The sequence below is a fragment of the Nothobranchius furzeri genome, chromosome 15 (assembly GCF_043380555.1).
Source record: "Nothobranchius furzeri strain GRZ-AD chromosome 15, NfurGRZ-RIMD1, whole genome shotgun sequence".
Taxonomy (NCBI): domain Eukaryota; kingdom Metazoa; phylum Chordata; class Actinopteri; order Cyprinodontiformes; family Nothobranchiidae; genus Nothobranchius; species Nothobranchius furzeri.
Window position 1 is genome coordinate 35300663 of NC_091755.1, and position 18661 is coordinate 35319323.

Genomic DNA, 18661 nt, shown 5'->3' on the forward strand with positions numbered 1-18661 from the left:
TTTACATTTCAATAAAAATAAAATTAAAACAAAACAATGTAACAGGAGTTGATACAGGGTTAATATAACACTCTTGTTTGGTCCTTCGATTTTTGTAAAACTTCCATCTATCCATGTTGTGGCACATAGTGGCATTATTGGCACATTGTTCAGAAATAACTGTTCATCTTCCACCCAAAGCGGCTCCTTGGGCTCCTCATTTCACATCAGAAATGTTTTCCTTGAGACACCCGGGATGTCCACAGTCTTGTTCCATACATCCTTTAAATATATTCATATATACTCTATATCTAAATGAATGTAGATTTCCGGAGAGATGGAAAGGCAGCGTTTGCTGCTGCTCTGCTTGTAATCACTAAAAAAATAAATATCTTCACCAGTGTCTGAGATGTGATTACACTATTTTACAAAAGAAGCCGTTTTCTTGTTCCCAGACTGGATCCTGTGGGAATGAGAAGGAAACCCAGTTACTTTTTATTATCAGGCCAAAGCAACACAGTGTTTTTCAACTTTGCCTTCTTTTCTATCTACTTTTTTATTTAAAGGTGCAATATGTAAGAATAAAGGAAGGATGACATCCTGTGGTCAAATGTGGTTACTGCAGTTTGATCTTTAAGTAAAACATCACTCTCTTACTGTCATTCTGTGAGTGCCATGGCTGTTGCCAGTTCGGCTCAGCGCCAGCAGATTCTAGACGGTGAGTCATAAGAGTTCCACACACTTTCTGTCTACCTCTGCCACTTCCAAACATGTCCAGCAGAAGACAGGATCAGATTTAGCAAGTCACAAAATTATATACATATATTTACATTTACAGTATGTACATATATTTACGAAGATGTCATGACCAGAAGCCACAGTTCATGTGCGCCACGCCTCAAAGTAACACACAGAGGACCATTAGAGGCTTTATAAAGCCAGAGGGTGTCCTTCCTGACTTTGTCCAGCTGGAAGCAGCAACAAGCACACTCCCTAAAGAAGATAGTCTTCCCTGCCTGCTCCTAGAAAGCATTTACACATGATTTTGTGACTGGGTGAACTACGTGTGAGTGACTTTGTGAGAGGGTGATGTGGTTCATATCTCAGCCTATGGGATGAGCTTGGTCTTGTTTTCTTCCTGACTCTCCTAGCTTACGGCGTGTAGCAGCGAGAGCCGACAGACCTCTGTAGGATTGCGCTCCGCACCTGCCTCAGATCGAAGGCGCAAAAGCGGCTTCATCTTGGCATGAATTATTTACCTTAACTGTCTTACCTTTACTTGGATATACCGTAAATCCTCTAATACAGGCCTGTATTCAATTAACGGCCGGGTCTCATATTTTGGCCGGTGTCGGCGGAGGTGAATAATGGCCAGTCTCTTATTGTGGCCGGGTGGAATGTGGTAACAAGCAAGTACGGGGAGCGGTTGTGTCATCGTCTCACTTTTGATTTGCCAGTGATAGACCGCGAGGGTAACATTAACCGTGCGGAGACGAAGAGGAGGCGAAAATTTTATATCAAGTTTAAAGAGAACGTGCGCTGCAGAACACTGGGGAGCAGTAGGGGTTGTATGAACTAGTCGACTTCACTATGGTGACTTTTTATGCCTGTCATCGACTAGTCGCTGTCACGTGATAATGACCGGCAAGATGCAGCCCTCGGAAAAGACAGCAGCCTGCTGTCAGCAGGTGACAAGCTCCTGCGCTCGGAGGGGCAACGCGCTGTGCCAGAGCGTCGGTACTGACACGCGATCGTTCATGTCGGTTCATTTCCTTTAATGCTTTCTGTCTTTTATTTGCGCCTGATGTGTTTCGCTGCTGTGGAGCGGGGCCCATCACCTTGTCCTCCGGTGACGCACCGATCACGGATGCGGCCGCCAAGCAGGGAGCACTCCTCTGTTTTTGCGGTCGGTAGATCTGCGTCCTGAGCATGGCCACAGTAACATTATCAAATCAGGTGTCGCCACCTCAAAAACTAATTTAACATGCGATCGGTCATGTCAGTTCATTTCCTTTAATGTTTTCAGTCTTTTATTTGCGCCTGATGCATTTCGCTGTGGAGCGGGGCGCATCACCTTGTCATCCGGTGACGCACTGATCACTGATGCGGCCGCCAAGCAGCGCACACTCCGCTGTTTTAGCGGTCGGTAGATCTTTTAGAACTGCAGTTCAAAGGTAACTCATAAGGTGAATATATATGACCCCAGGTAGCAGTTTTTCTTTAGGATTGAGAGGAGATGCAGGAAGATAATAAATAGGCAGGACAGAAAAATAGTCAAATAAAAACAAGTTAGTTTTTGTACCTGGTGGTTGCAACAACCAGACACCATTGAAGGTAATCAGAAGTGAGGAACAGAAAATGAAATAATTATTTTAGTGTTTAGAGCAGCAGGAACTCCGAGAGGCTGTAGGCGCATCAGTGAGTTTGCGGCCACTGCGCAGGGGGAGGGGGGAGGGCTGAAGCAGAAACTACCGTTGTTAAAAGAAATGTGTTTAACTTTGAAAATGTGGGCGCAATTTTAATTGTCAAAAACTCCAGCGAACCATTAGTTCATTTTGCTCAAATAGAAATAGAGGCCTGCCTCTAATTCTGGCCCTCCTTCCAATAAAGGCCTGGAGCTCGATGAGCTTGAGTCAAATACAGGCCCGGGCCTGTATTAGAGGATTTACAGTATGTCAAATCACAATTGTAGTTTTAAGCCCCTTTTGTTGAAACAAGCTGAAACCATGACACTAAGTGGTTTCCTGGTTGCAAAATAACGGCAGAAATGCGACCAGCGCTCCATCATGCACCAGCATGTGGATTGACTCCAGAGTTAAATAAAAAATGCCGACATTGCAGCGTTAGCTCGCTGGAAACACGGCAACCCTGCAGACTCACTGATTATAAACAATGACTACGCTTGTCTTTTGTGTTTGTTGAAAGAAAAACTGACAATCCCCAGCACGCTGGGAAAGAAATCTGATTCAGTGTAACTTTCCAACACGATTGAGACATTAAACCATTTTGTGATTTATTTTTTTCACAGTAGAATTCTTACATATTGCTCCTTTAAGGGAGGCGGTATCCAAATGTGTCTGAAAAAGCAGGCAATCCATTTTTATAATGATGAAAGACAAAGGCTAAAAGTTGGACGCTGTCTAAAAATCAATAAGGTAAAGGTTTATTACAGCATGCATTTAAACCTATCACAAACATGTAGATGGATGAGAGGATGCATTTGTTTCATGACTCCAGCTCTGACAGAATCTCCTCCAAAGCTGAAGTAAATAATGTGTGCAGACAACAGTTAGGCCCTGTCCTCTCAACATTACCTGCAAGCAATATTCCTTTGGAAAATCTGGGTCAATAGCAAATTATGTCTCCCCCTGGCTTTCACCAACACTGCAGGGCCAGAGCATGTGTTTAATGTTGACACTTTGAATTTCAAATGCTAGGCCATTTTGGCATATATTAGTCAGGCATATATTAGTCGTGCATAAAGAATGAGTGAAATGCCTTTATGGTCCTCGAAATGTTCAGAACTCTATGCTTTTAATGTTTCATGACGGAAATAATTGTCACCATACAGAAGTGATATATTCATAATTAGGGTCTTGTCTGTGACAAAGACCTGAGATTGTGCTCTGAAATGTGTCTCCAAGCTTGTTTTCATCACTGCACGGAGTCGGGGGAAAGAGCATATCCGTGTCACAAACAACAAACATATGCCAAGTTCCTCTCTATTCCCAAAGTGGGGCAGCATCACCATGAGGATGGAGGTAGCTAAGGCTCAGACGCTGATTCACAGGGAGGGGACAAAGTGGAGCGGTACTCACCGGAGCGTGAATTCAGGATGTCTTTCCCTCAGAAGATGAAGAAAGCCTTCAGCTCGTCAACAAGAGATCTCGAACCATTTCTCCGACACGAAGGCCACAGGGATCAGTTGTCTTTCAGTGGGGGAGGGCCTGTTGGGTGAAATCAAATGAATTAGGCTGATTGAGGTGATGGTATTTGAAGAGCAGTACGTTTTTCCCCCTCCTGAGACTTTACGGGGAACATCCTCCACGGTCTAGTTACATCCCTAGTTACCCTTCAATGCCACAGTCAACACTGATGCTGTCCCATTCAGACACAAACATTGCTTCACTCACCAGTCGTGATTTCAACCTGCTCAAAACATCAGTAAAAATCTTTCATACTTTACAATTGGACACTGAATGCATCATCTCTGACACCCCTGCCAATTCACTGCAATGCATCTGTGACGGGGATGTAGGTGGCACCATCTCCGCCGGCCCTGTAGCTTAGATGGCCACATCTCTCTGCTCAATGAACACAGTCAATTCTCTATCAATTTACCATCAATCCTTCCACATAATGGCTACATGATTTCTGTCAGCACACCTGTCAGTTTAAAGGAGATGGAGGAGACACATCAGACGCCGAAGGAAAAAAGTTAACTCTTCTGCTTGTTGATTTGTTTTAAAGTTATACTACAGGGATAGGAAAATGAGTGTATGATGTTTGACACAGTAAGTTAAGAAGAGTTTAGGTAGATTCTATAGGTGAGAGAAACAAAACAGGCAAATAGAAGAATCCATGATTTCAAATGAACTTGTGTTAGTTATAATATAAAATGAGATTTAAAATAGTATCCTACAGTAACAGGCATCGACTTGTCAACACATTGTACATTTTTAAAGACAAGCTGCATGTGCTAGTATCTTACTGAGCTTCGACCTTTGGTGGCAACAGTCTGAGGTGCCGTGAGCCGATAGGCAGGGCAGGCTTGCTTGGAGACCCCAGGAGCACAACAAACTCTAAACGGAGTCAGAACCGCAGCAGTAGTGATACAGTGAAAAGTTGCCCTTTGACAGCAGTGTTGGGCATCTCACACTCCCTGACAGAGCACTTCTTCTCCCTCCTGATGGCTGAGGAAGAGACCAGCCCCACACTTCCTTGCACACCCCAATCCTAAGCCTAAGCAAAGGATTAAAAAGCAACTAATTAATCATTTTAATTCTAATCAACTCTTACACCCCATGCAGCATGGCTTTAGGGCACATCATTCAACAGAAACGGCAACCGTTTACTTTGTCGAAAGGGTTAAGTCTATGATAGACAGAGGAGGAGTGGTTGGTGCAGATTTTTTTAGATCTACGAAAAGCATTTGACACTGTTAACCATGATATCCTCCAGTCTAAATTTGTTCAGTTCAATTTTCACAATTTACTTGCAGCTGGTTCAAATCATATCACACTAATCAAACTCAATGTGTCAAAATACAAAATAACAGATCTTACATCTTGTTACAGGTGTACCACAGGGCTCAATCTTGGGTCCAGTTCTATTCGGTCTTTACATTAACGACCTACCATCGGTGTGTCATGGTTGTGAAGTGCTTATGTATGCAGATGATACATGATTTTTGTTAAAGGTGATGATCATTTTGAGGCAGCTGCACAACTTACAAAGGTCATGGTAAATATCTCAAACTGGTTGAATAGCTGTCATTTACAACTAAATTTCTCTAAAACTGTAGCGATGTTTTTTACTTAAACAAAAAAAGGTTTATACAGAACCTAATGTTTTTTTTCTGGGAAGAGGATTCAAAATGTAAATGAATACACATATTTAGGTATTATTTTAGACAGTAACTTGACTTTTAAACATGTTAAAAAAGTAACCAAATGTATATATTCCACACTTGCAAATTTTAAGCTCCTCAGAAATCATATGTCAACAGAAGCTGCAAAAATGTACATGTTTGCTCTCATAATATCTCACATAAATTATTGTTTACCTGCTTGGGCCTCTGCAAACTCCACCACTTTAAGTAGGTTAAAATCTTTATATAAACAGGCTATCAAAATTCTAGATAAAAACCAAGATCCTTTCATCATTGCACAATCCTTAGTAAATATGGGCTCCAAAATAGGAGCAATCTAGTCATTTTTAAAAACTGTTGTCTTATGTACAAGATCAAAAACAGCTTAGCTCCACCTCCTCTTTGTAGCCTTGTAGAACCTGTTACACGTGTTACTCGAGGGGCTGCTGGAGTGGATTGTGTGATACCATGCAGGAAAAGTTCCTTTGGACAATCAGTTTTCACCTATGAGGCGGCTAGAGTCTGGAATACAATTAATCAAAACATGAGACTGTCATATACAGCACATTTAAAATACAATCAAATAAATTATTTATTGACACTCAAATTTGTCAGCACTATAATTTTAAGAATCAACGTATGAGTGTTATTGTTAGAGTGAATATGATTGATTTTGTATGTGTGTATGTGTGTGTGTGGGGGGGGGGGTATCTCTATGTAATGATGTTTTACTTGTATTGTTTTTAAAATGTTTATAACTTTAAATGTTGTTTTATACTATGTGCCAATCGGCAGGGGGACTACCAATGAAAATTAGCCTTTGAGCTATATTTGGGTACATTTACACACTGTCCCTCTACATCAAAAAAAAGTTATTCAATTATTAAATTCAAAGAAAACTGCTGTATGCTGCAGACAAGGAAGTGTGAGACCAGTTTTTGTGGAACTGAGGCTGGGGGAGGGTGGTTGGCACGACATGTTCTGATCAAGGGAAGGGGAGACTGGGAGATGGTCAATTGACGCATTCACATCTGGATCGTCCCAGTCTAGCCCTGGGTAGTCTGTGCATTCTCCGTGGTCGGCCGACCGTTTTTTTTGGACCTGCTTCCTGGTGGTCAACATCGTGTAAAACTGACCCAACACACCCACCAGTGACTGATTGGTGGGCAGAAGTTCTACCTACCTAGTAGAGGAAGCCTGATTGGTGGCTGAAATTAGTCAGCAGTGGCTTCCCGCATATGTAATTCATTATCAGTCTGGATGCAGTGGAGTACTGGTGTGAGGAGCACACAGGGGAACATCATGGTGTGAATCAAGCCTGGCCGGGGGGGGGGGGGGGGGGGGGGGGGGGGTGAAATTGCCAAATATAAACCTGTTGACCTGGAGCCCCAAGCAATTGCATGCCTTGCCCACTGGCACACGAGACCTCTGTGCAATTTGACACAAACATTCAAATGACATCTACACCGTTGTTACAATAATCTTTTACTTTTTTCCACATTACCCCCAGGACCCAACCATATACTAAACTTGCTGCAAATGCGTTGTAGATACCAACCGAGTGTGATGTTTATTAAAAATCTGTTGCATCCCAGTGGGATTCGGTCTGGTCGTTTTTCAAGGGTATACAGTTGTTTCAATTAAATGCTAATAAATCAGATGCAGAATATTATGTGAAATTTCTTAGTAGAACTATGTATAATATCAGCTAGCAGACCAACTCTTCACGTCAATGCTATCCTTCTGAGCAGAGTGGGTAAAGGTAGAAAGAAAAAGCTTATATTTGACTGGAACTAAGCCTCAAATGCACCAGAATGAGGCTCAGACTGAATGAGATCCGAAGTTAGACACACAAATACCAACACTATGAACATTTGCTGACTGTAACATGAAAAGTCTCATTTAGTCAGTCCTCCACAGGTGTACCTGTTTCCGTTGTAGGCGGTTTTATAGACAGGTGTCTGCTGGATCATCTCATCAGTGTAGATGGGAACAGCAGTCCGAACGCACTCGTGTGAGCACTGAAGACTGTCGTTGTAGGCAGTGAATATGTCCACCTTGCTTGGCACGCGTGCCGGAGTGAAGTCTGTCAGGTTTTGGCAGCTTTCCTCCTGCTGGTGGATCTTTCTCTGATGGCTATTGTGGCGGCCATTTCCAGACTGTGCACAGCTACAAAAACACGCACCAAAGACATGAAGCAAACATAAAATCATACCTTGTACCTTTGGGCAAACTAATAGATTTCTATAAAATAATGGAACAAAGTTCTGCAGCTCAGAGTCAAAAGTAAAGGAATCTTTCCTACCAGTTTTTGAGGACGAGTGTTGTGATCAAGGCTGCGATAACCATGATGAGAGACACAGTGATTGTGATAATCTGGTGAACTGCCAAACCTGCAAAGAAACAAATATGAACGTTACAAAAACAGAATCTCCTTGCAGTTGCAGGGTTTCAAGGAGAGCTTGCTAAGAAAATGAAGGATTCCAGCAATTAAACAATTACATTTCAGAACAAAAATATCACCTTTTTGTGTAACTAAAGAAATTCAACCCAACTCAAATGCATTTTTCAGCAAGGGTTCCTCTCAGAGAACTAGTATGCTTTTGGATTTACGCTGAAAGTAAAATTTGCTCAAAGGTTTTAATTTCAGAATTAAATGGGAGCAATTGTTAATATGTCATATCAAATTAAAAATGTGATCAAAAGATTATCCTGCAAGGTAATCAGACTTCTTTGAAAATGAAGACAGATAGAGGCAGTACCAGAGAGACACTTTAACTGATCTGCTGGGCCTTTGAGGGGGAAATGGCAGAGGAACCTGTTTAAATGAGAAAAATCACCTCTGTGGAAATGGCAAACATCACAGAAGGTGTAGTTTCACATTCAGCTTCCAAAACAACATTGACATTCCTTTAGAGTTGTTTTTGTGCTCAGTGTGTCGAGATCTTCTTTTAGTTTTGTTTTGTATTCCTTAAATCACGAAGAGAATTTTCTCTATTTTGTTGCTAACTTTGTTTGTTTTTATTTTTTGAATGGGTATCACAAAGTCACTTCATTAGGGCCCGATCTGTGGAATAAGGTCATTAACGGTGAAGTCGGGTCTTTCCCATTGCTCATTGTACACATAAAAAATAAATAAATAAATAAATAAAAGAAATTAGGAATGCTTTGCTTCACCTGTGATTATTCAAGGTTTCCACTAGCATTCTGATTATTCGTCTCTAAACCGAGAATCTAAGGCCTCCATCACACGGGATAAAGATCTAGCTCTGACAAAATTCTCTCAGAGCATGGGCTGTCTTACAGAGCCTTGGCAAAGTCTTAAGGTGCATATTAAGAACCCAGTGGGCTTCCTTATATCACATGATAGAGTGTGATAGGTTGAGAATTGTGAGCATGCATAAAAGTTCCATGATGAGATTGTGGAGGGTTATTATCATGGTGCCAAAGCTCTGAGGTCCTACGGGAAGTGTGGTAGCAGTTGCAGCATATTCATGAAGTAGGACACCTGTGCACTGGTGACTGGTCGCTCTGATGTAATGTCTAAGCCATGATCCCATGATGCCATCATCATCATCATCATCATCATCAGGCAAAGGTGGTGTGATGCATTTACATCCTGATACAATTTGAGAGTAGCAGTAAACTGGGGCCCAGGGAGCAAAGTAATCCTATGTAGGACCACCAAGGCAACAAGCGGCCAACACATGATGAAAATGCAGGAGAACATCCCAGAAAGCAGAATACTGAAAGTGTATCTATTGCATGATATTCATGAAGATTTTGAAAATCGAAGTTTCAGTGTTGCTACTGCTCATTTGAGCACTGGGGGTGCCCCCAAACTTGAACAGAAGCTTTGACATGTCCCAGAGAAGACCTGCAGGGACACTGCAAAGGACCCTAAAACCTGAAGGCTTTGGTAGATGACGCATACTTAAAGTGAAAGTTCCTTTGTGGACAATGTTGAGTTTAAAGATAAAGTTCAAGGACAAACTATTTTTTACTTGTTATTTTTTAAACTTGATTGGCCACTCTAAGTTTAACAGGCAAGCTAAATTTGAAAAATTTCTTCTACCCCTTTTCCTGCATTAGTTGCTGATAGAAAGTAGACAGGGAAATGTGCAGATTTGAAAATCCAATCAACTGAAAGTCATATTTGTTGATTTAGCGTCCAGGAGAGAGGAGAGTCTGTCTCGACTAGTAGAAGCTACCGTTAGCATTAGCAACTCCAAAACATAGCACACCTCCTTCAGGTTTGTGTTGTTTGACATTGCAGAACAATCACTGTCAGAGGTGGAGTCGTGTTGTTGTTAGCCAATCAGAGACGAGATGTCTGAATATTAGGACATAATCCTGTTGTGTTCTGCTCACCACTCCTCTGGCTCACTTCTAGTTCCTGAAACAGGAATGCCAGATCTTTTTGCCCACATAGATCATCTCACAAGGCATTCATTTATACTACAGTCTAGGGGTAGATCGATATTTCGGTCGCCTGATATTTCAGGCCAATATTCCTCCTTAAAGACAATTTTTAATTTTATTTAGCAGTTTTGAAAATTTACTATGTGGTTGGTTTACTGACTTTTTTATTTAGTTAGAAGTCTGATTTTACCACAAAATTAAGAGTTAACAGTTGGTTTAATTCAGTTTTCAAAAATGAATTCAACTTCTGGAAGTTTGCATCAACCGATCTTATTAGTGACATTTTAGCACGAAAATAAGGTGGAAATGTCTAGAAATGGACCAAAGAGCGAACTTGGTCTTTAAAGGATTAAATACACGATGTATGCTAAAAAGGCTACTAACAACAACCATAAAATTACTTCCTGTAGAATTATGTAAACGCTCTCATTCATTTGACGAAGGACTACCAATCCGATCAAGCTCCATCTAATCAGTCAAACTAGTGAAAAGCATTTAATCATCATTTCACACCCTAAATCTTTCTTTATATGTCTATTCTGGTAAACCGAACAATGAATAGCTCAATGAATATTTATTATATTCAAATAGAACAATTTAACCTGTTTCTTATACAAGACAAATATGCAACATGGAGAATAAATGAGAGGGGAACCCGGTGCTCTCATTTACATTCTCAAGACTCTTGTGTGTGCTGATCTCCCCATTTTTAATCAAAGACAGTAATCCACAAACAGAACAGTGTAGTACATGTCTAAAGCCAGGATTAGTTTGAGTCTACTGAACCATGAATTAAAGTGTGTTTGAGTAGATGAGCCTGAGAGCAAACGGGACGACTGGCACACGGCAGGGGGACAAAATAAGGAAACAAATGAATAAATTATAGAAACACTGTTTTGATTTAAATGATGATGCAAGCTATATAGGTGAGGGATCAGACAAAGAGCTCCACGAAGACCTCTTATGATGAATTATATAAATGGAAACCGTGTTCCTTTGCCCGGACGTGGGTCACCGGGATCTCCCTCTGGAGACAGGCCTGGAGGTGTGGCACGTTAGCGAGCGCCTGGTGGCCAGGCTTTCACCCATGGAGCCCGGCCGGGCACAGCCCAAAGAGAAAATGTGGGTCCCCCTTCCCGTGGGCTGACCACTCGTGGGAGGGGCCAAAGGGGTCGGGTGCAGTGTGTGACGGGTGGTAGTCGAGGGCAGGGACCTTGGCGGTCTGATCCTTGGCTACAGAAGCTGGCTCTTGGCACATGGAATGTCACCTCTCTGGTGGGGAAGGAGCCTCAGTTGGTGTGTGAGGTTGAGAGGTTCCGACTAGATATAGTCGGACTCACCTCAACGCATGGCTCTGGCTCTGCAACCAGTTTCCTTGAGAGGGGTTGGACTTTCTACCACTCTGGAGTTGCTCCCACTGAGAGGCGCCGAACAGGGGTGGGCATACTAGTTGCCCCCCATCTTGGTACCTGTACGTTGGGGTTTACCCCAGTGAATGAGAGGGTAGCCTCCCTCCGCCTACGTGTGGGGTGATGGGTTCTGACTGTGGTCTATGCTTATGCACCAAACTACAGTTCAGACTACCCACCCATTTTGGAGACCTTGGAGGGGGTGCTGGAAAGTGCTCCTTCTGGTGACTCCCTCGTTGTGCTGGGGGACTTTAATGGTCACATGGGCAATGACAGTGAGACCTGGAGAGATGTGGTTTTGAGGAACGGCCCCCCTGATCTGAATTCGAGTAGTGTTTTGTTATTGGACTTGTGTGCCAGTCATGGATTGTCCAAAATGAACACCATGTTCAGACATAAAGGTGTCCATATGTGCTCTTGGCACCAGGATACCTTAGGCCGCAGCTCGATGATTGACTTTGTTGTTGTTTCATCTGACCTGCGGCTTCATGTCTTGGACACTCGGGTGAAGAGAGGGGCGGAGCTGTCAACTGACTGTGGTGAGTTGGCTCAGATGGTGGGGGAGGATACTGGTCACACCAGGCAGGCCCAAACGTATCGCGAGGGTCATCTGAGAACGGCTGGCAGAGTCTCCTGTCAGAAGGAGCTTCAATTCCCACCTCTGACAGAACTTCCAAAATGTTCCGGGGAAGGTGGGGGACATTGAGTCTGAATGGAACCTGTTTCGTGCCTCCACTGTTGAGGCGGCCGAATGGAGCTGTGGTCGCAGGATCATCGGTGCCTGTCGTGGTGGCAACCCCCGAACCCGCTGGTGGACACCGGCGGTTAGGAATGCTGTCAAGCTGAAGAAAGAGTCCTATCAGGTCTTTTTGGCCTGTGGGACTCCAGAGGCAGCTGACGGGTACCGGCAGTCCAAGCGGAACACAGCTCTGGTGGTCGCCAAGGCAAAAACCTTGGCATGGGAGAAGTTCGGTGAGACCATGGAGAAAGACTTCCGTACAACTTTGAGGAAATTCCAGTCCATCATACGAGTGCCTCAGGGGGGAAAAGCAGTGCGTTACCAACACTATCTATAGTGGGGACGGTGTGCTGCTGACCTCTACTCAGGACGTTGTGGATCGGTGGGCAGAATACTTCGAAGACCTCTTCAATCCCACCAACATGTCTCCCAGTGAGGAAGCAGAGTCTGGGGACTTTGGGTTGGCCTCTCAAATCTCTGGTGCTAAGGTCACTAAGGTGGTTAAAAAGCTCCTCTGTGGCAAGGCTCCAGGGGTGGATGAGATCTGCCCGGAGTTCCTTAAGGCTCTGGATGTTGTGGGGCTGTGTTGGCTGACGCGGCTCTGCAATATTGCGTGGACATCGGGGGCAGTCCCACTGGACTGGCAGACCAGGGTGGTGGCCCCCTTATTTAAAAAGGGGAGCCGCAGGGTGTGTTCCAACTACAGGGGGATCACACTCCTGAGCCTTCCTGGTAAGGTCTATTCAGGGGTTCTGGAGAGGAGGGTCTGTCGGATTGTTGAACCTCAGATTCAGGAGGAGCAATGTGGTTTTCGTCCTGGCCATGGAACACTGGACCAGCTCTATACCCTTAGGGGGATCCTGGAGGGTGCGTGGGAATTTGTCCAACCAGTCTACATGGGTTTTGTGGATTTTGAGAAGGCGTTTGACCGCATCCCTCGGGGGGCTCTGTGGGGGGTACTTTGGGAGTATGGGGTACCACACCCTCTGATATGGACTGTTAGGTCCCTGTATGACCAGTGTCAGAGCTTGGTCTGCATTGCCGGCAGTAAGTTGGGCTAGTTTCCAGTGAGAGTTGGACTCCATCAAGGCTGCCCTTTGTCACCGATTCTGTTCATAACCTTTATTGGACAGGATTTCTAGGCGCAGCCAAGGTGTGGAGGGCATCCATTTTGGTGGCCTGAGGATCAGGTCTCTGCTTTTTGCAGATGATGTGGTCCTGTTGGCTTCATCAGAACGTGATCTTCAGCACGTGATCTTCAGCTTTGCTGGAGCGATTCACAGCCAAGTGTGAAGCAGCTGGGATGAGAGTCAGCTCCTCTAAATCTGAGACCATGGTCTTGATTCGGAAAAGGGTAGAATGCCTTCTCTGGGTCAGGGATGAGGTCCTGCCCAAAGTGGAAAAGTTTAAGTATTTCCGGGTCTTGTTCACGAGTGAGGAAAAACTGGAGCGTGAGATCGATAGGTGAATTGGTGCTGCATCTGCAGTGATGCAGGCATTGTACCGGTCTGTCGTGGTGAAGAGAGAGCTGAGTCAGAAGGCGAAGCTCTCGATTTACCGGTCGATCTACGTTCCTTCCCTCACCTATGGTCATGAGCTTTGAGTAGTGACCGAAAGAACGAGATCGCGGATACAAGCGGCCGGAATAAGTTTTCTCCGAAGAGTGGCTGGGCTCTCCCTTAGAGATAGGGTGAGAAGCTCGGTCATTCGGGAGGGGCTCAGAGTAGACCCACTGCTCCTCCACATCGAGAGGAGCCAGTTGCGGTGGCTCAGGCATCTGGTCAGGATGCCTCCTGGTGAGGTTTTCTGGGCACGTCCAACCAGGAGAAAACCTAAAGGTAGACCCAGGACACGGTGGAGGGATTGTCTCTCACCTGGCCAGGGAACGCCTTGGGATTCCCCCGGAGAGCTGGCCCAAGTGGCTGGGGAGAGGGAAGTCTGGGCCTCTCGCCTTAGGCTACTGCCCCCATGACCCAACTCTGGATAAGCGGATGAAAATGGATGGATGGATGGATGGATGGATGGATGGCAAGCTATATACATTCCACTGTTCATCAGCTGAACTGCTGATCCAAGTGGAAACGTCTCCTGGAAATTCTCAATAAGAGCTATATTTCGTCATTTTGGTACATAACAGAACTTCTCTCCTTTCCTCCTGCTGCCTGGACTGGAGCCTCCTATGGCTAAGTTCTGCAGACACAGCCATGGGAAAGTCAAGCTTGATCAACCTTGGATTAATTATATCTCCAGTTGACTCTGGCAACCTTTGTCTTCCCCATGATATCAAGTCACTTGGCATAACAAAGGCACATAAACTTTATCTGGAGAGTCATTTGCATTTTCAGCGAGCCCCTTTTCTATCTTCCATCTGCCTCTCTGTCTTTCTCTGGCTCACTCTGAGGTTGAAATTGTTCGGTCTATAAAGCACATCTGTTCAAATTCAAAAACGATTGAGATTACGTTTGATTTAAATCAGTGGCTTAGGTGTCTGCTGAGAATTGCTTCGCCCTGCGTTGATGTCACATTCAAAACCAGGAACCTTCCAATTGGCAGAATTTGAATGAAAGGCTGCACTTAGTAAATGTATCCTGTAAAAATGTAACAAATTTAATCACATTGTAGGACCAAATCGGGTTCTGCTTCATCTCACCTTCCAATAGCAACTATTCTATTAATTTAGATAAGAGGAGGCTTGCTGACACAGCTGGTAAACAAGAACAATTTGTATGGAGTTTAGTAGGGGTACTTAAGTCAGAGGAGCTCATTAAATGCTGCATCAGGCTGCAAAATATGCATACAATCTTGGTTCAGTTTTTTAAGGAAACAGATGAAGCTCAAATTTTTGCCAAAATACGCATCATTAAACCAATCATAAACTGATGTTTAAGGCTAACTTAAAAAACTCAGACATGAAACATAACAGAAATTATGAGTCAGGAAGTCAGTTATGGGTTCATCCAGAACTGCAATCTGGCTTGGGTATCTAAAACTCAGTGATTTTCAAATTCACCTTTGGCACTCACAGACACTCCACTTAGGTTTTGTTTGACCAAATCAGTGAAACAAGAAAAGGTTGAGTGGGGTGTGGACAGAGGGAGAAATGGGAAAAAAAGAAAAAAAGATCACTTGAAACAGAGGAGCAGACAGGTAGTTTGTGACCTATGACAGCAGAAACGGAGATCCCATCAATGCTCGTAGTACAAGAATAATTGGGATTATGGTTTTTTACCTTCTTACCCATGACATTACATACCAACAAAAAGCATGTGATAAGATTTAGCAGTCACCTCTCACATACTTTTAATAAAAGAGCACCAGCTCAAATAGAATAACTCAACAGGGAGTTTATAAACACGGCTCGGTTTGGAAAGCAGACCTTCTAAAGAGTCACATCATTAGCATTTTCAGATCAAACAAACATGTGTTATTATCAATGGGGAACACTGCTCATCACAGATGGTAACAAAATGTTAAGGCTAAGAAAACTCTCCAGTCTACATGGAACTGTAAATTAAAACCCTGTTCAATGCTGCATAGCATCTCAACTTTCATTCAAAGAAGATATTAGCTCCACATTTCTTGTGTTGTGTTTAGAAAATACAACTAAGATCACTCATAAAATTTACTTTTGAACCAACAATGCGACTGCCAATGTCCCGTAAGAGGAAAACTTGGATTCAAGTAGTTGATGATGTAGGAGCCAATTATGCATTATGTTTTTTATTTATCCAGGTGTAATTTTGGTATGCACATTACAGGTAGGCTATATGGAAGCTATTCCATGTTATCGTCAATTGTTTTGACCGCAATAGCGGGTGCATGAAGAGCGCAATACAAGCACAAAAGATAGTACGCTCATTCCTGTAAACAATTACATTATTGTGTGGCATCAGAATTGCGTTAATACTGATTAATCAAGTTATAATGGTAACAAGGATCAAAGTTGTACATCAGCAAGCGCATCAACCAAGTAATTCCATGCAAAACGCGTCAGGCCACGTCCTCATTGGAGGCATCAGTGGTGCGGAACGGCAACGAAAGGTCGCTGCTTCAAATAACATCCAATAAAGTCTATGAGGTTGATCCAAACCGGCAGAACATTCCAGGCTCAACCCAGAAGCAGCTTGCCACACTGCACGGCTAAAAATAGGACTGCGTTCAATTTTCGTCGTAAGCTGCTTCAGGAATGCGTCAATTTCTGTATTCAACATAGGGCATGACAGGAAATCATACATGGTGTCAGTGACTGCGTTTACATGCAGCCAATAACCCATTCATAACCCAGTTTCACAAAGCCATGTAAACAAAGGCAAAACCTGGCTATGCTCATAACCAGGTTTTTAAAAACTGGTTATTACCCCTGGGGTAACCCTTTTCTAACCCGAATATCACATCATGTAAACTCGTATAGGGATAACACTTTCAAAAGGTGCACTCTGTGCATGTTCTACTCACAAGGAATCTTTTGTGTAGATCAGGGGTCGGCAACCTTTTCCAATCAAAGAGCCATTATCGCCCGTTTCTCACAGTAAAGAAAACACTGGGAGCCACAGCAGCCACAGCGTTGTGGGTGGGTCTACCGGGCCTGAGCAGGTGCCGATTTTTTAATGCATCAACTCCTTTTAAAACATGTTTAAACTGTTCAAAATACAAATCAAGGCTCCATCTTGTTGGATTGTTTTAATTAAACAGTTCAGAATGAAACTTTAAATTAAACAATTTGTTTGTTCCCTCATTTGCAGTGACGGAGATAACGGTGCAGTGTGCATGGTTCTGGTGTTAATCAAGTTTAATTGTTTCTCTTTGCAACAATCTTCACAAGAAGGCAAAACAGTTAAATGGCAGGGTTCGCATTGACCACATATTGCCCACATTTGATCATTTATTTTGACAGAGAAATCTCAAAGCTGTTGGTCGCTTTGAAAGAATTATCCCAACACGTGTAGATATGCTGAAATTGGAATCATAACGCACATCGCGGAGGTAGCTAAATCAATCAAGAAAAGATTCCCATCAGAACATCTGAGTATTATACTGGACACTGCTCAGTGTAACCCTCTGTCAGCGCGCACGTAAGGTGGACAGCGAGCTGAAGATGTAGACAGGGGCTTGAAGCATGTTGGTCACAGGCAGCAGAGGAAACAGAGCGCATGCGGGAAGATTCCTCTCACTGAAGTGAGTGTTTTCCAAACCCTGTCCCTCAGAGAGACTTGTCATTTAGAAAATGTACCCTGATGATGAAACTTTGGCTGAATAGCGCTTGTTCCTTTCTCCAATGTGGTGATGCTGTGATGCATCCATGAACCTGTCTGAGGCAAAGTCCGGAATCGCATATCCTCTTCAGCTCAGGAATTGACTATAGAGACATCTAATTATGCACAAGCTATGTAATCAGGGTATTAGAAGTTCCATGTATACAGGGGTAACTCTTTTTGCTTCTGCATGTAAACGGGTTATTCCGAATGCGGACCTTAACCTGGTCAAAACCCGAATACAGGCTGCATGTACACATAGTTACTGTAAACTATCTGGTAATTGTCAAAATTTGTCTACTGCAGAGTTTCAATGTCCTATCTATGTGGAGTACGTCTATACAGGTACTGTGAGACCTCTTCAAATGGTCCAGAACGCAGCGGCGCGTCTGGTCTTCAATCAGCCAAAAAGAGCACACGTCACCGCTCTCTTCATTGAGCTCCACTGGCTACCGCTAGCAGCACGCATCAAATTCAAATTGCTAACACTAGCATACAAAATCCGAGATGGTACGGCTCCCATCTACCCGAATCATCTTGCAAAGGCTTATATCTCGGCCCGGCCGCTCCGGTCATCACAGGATCGTCGGCTAGCAGTGCCTACACCACGCTCAGGACAATCCAGACTCTTCTCATGCATCGTTCCACAAATGTGGAATGACCTTCCAAGCACTACCAGAACAGGGGCTTCCTTTTCAATTTTCAAGAAACTCCTGAAGACCCTTCTCTTCAGAGAGCATCTTCTTGACTAGCACCCTCCCTGCACCCATCCCCCCTCTCTGCTGTCCACTCCTTCTTCCCTCCTCTCCATTATTGATGTCAAGTTGTTGTTGTTATTGTTGTTGTTAGCCTCAAGGGCAACATGCCGATTATCACGTGTAAGTCACTTTGGGCAAAAGCGTCTGCTAAATACATAAACATAAACATAACATAAACATGTGATCTGATGGCTTATTTACTACCAGTGTCTTTCAAGAAGTTCAACGGTGTGGTTAGGGCTTTAACCATAACCCCAACGCTAGGGCCTTAATCCCAGCAGTGGATGACATCAAACTGTGAAAATACAGATAACAAAAGGATCATGCCTTGTAGCACTGTGGAATATGCATTCACCCCCGGCACCAGCTCTATGTGACCCTGCACTAAAAAAAGCAGGTGTAGATCCAGTACATTAAAGTAATTGTGTATGAACTCCAATAATAGATTTTAGTGGAGATGAAACAATTACGTGCAACATACTGAGGGACTCTATTCCTTATTGCTCTACTCT

The 18661-nt window shown here is 43.6% G+C and overlaps 1 protein-coding gene across 1 annotated transcript in view; it reads right to left on the bottom strand.

Moving 5' to 3' along the window:
• Positions 1–305: 305 nt before the first annotated feature.
• Positions 306–18661, bottom strand: part of ajap1 (adherens junctions associated protein 1) — an 84377-nt gene continuing 66021 nt past the window's right edge. The window contains exons 3-6 of the mRNA XM_015967463.3: positions 7875–7962; positions 7496–7738; positions 3798–3926; positions 306–442 (exon numbers count right to left, since the gene is read on the bottom strand). Of these exons, the coding sequence (XP_015822949.1) occupies positions 3854–3926; positions 7496–7738; positions 7875–7962 (404 nt within the window). The 3' untranslated portion in view covers positions 306–442; positions 3798–3853. The remainder of the gene's footprint in view (positions 443–3797; positions 3927–7495; positions 7739–7874; positions 7963–18661) is intronic.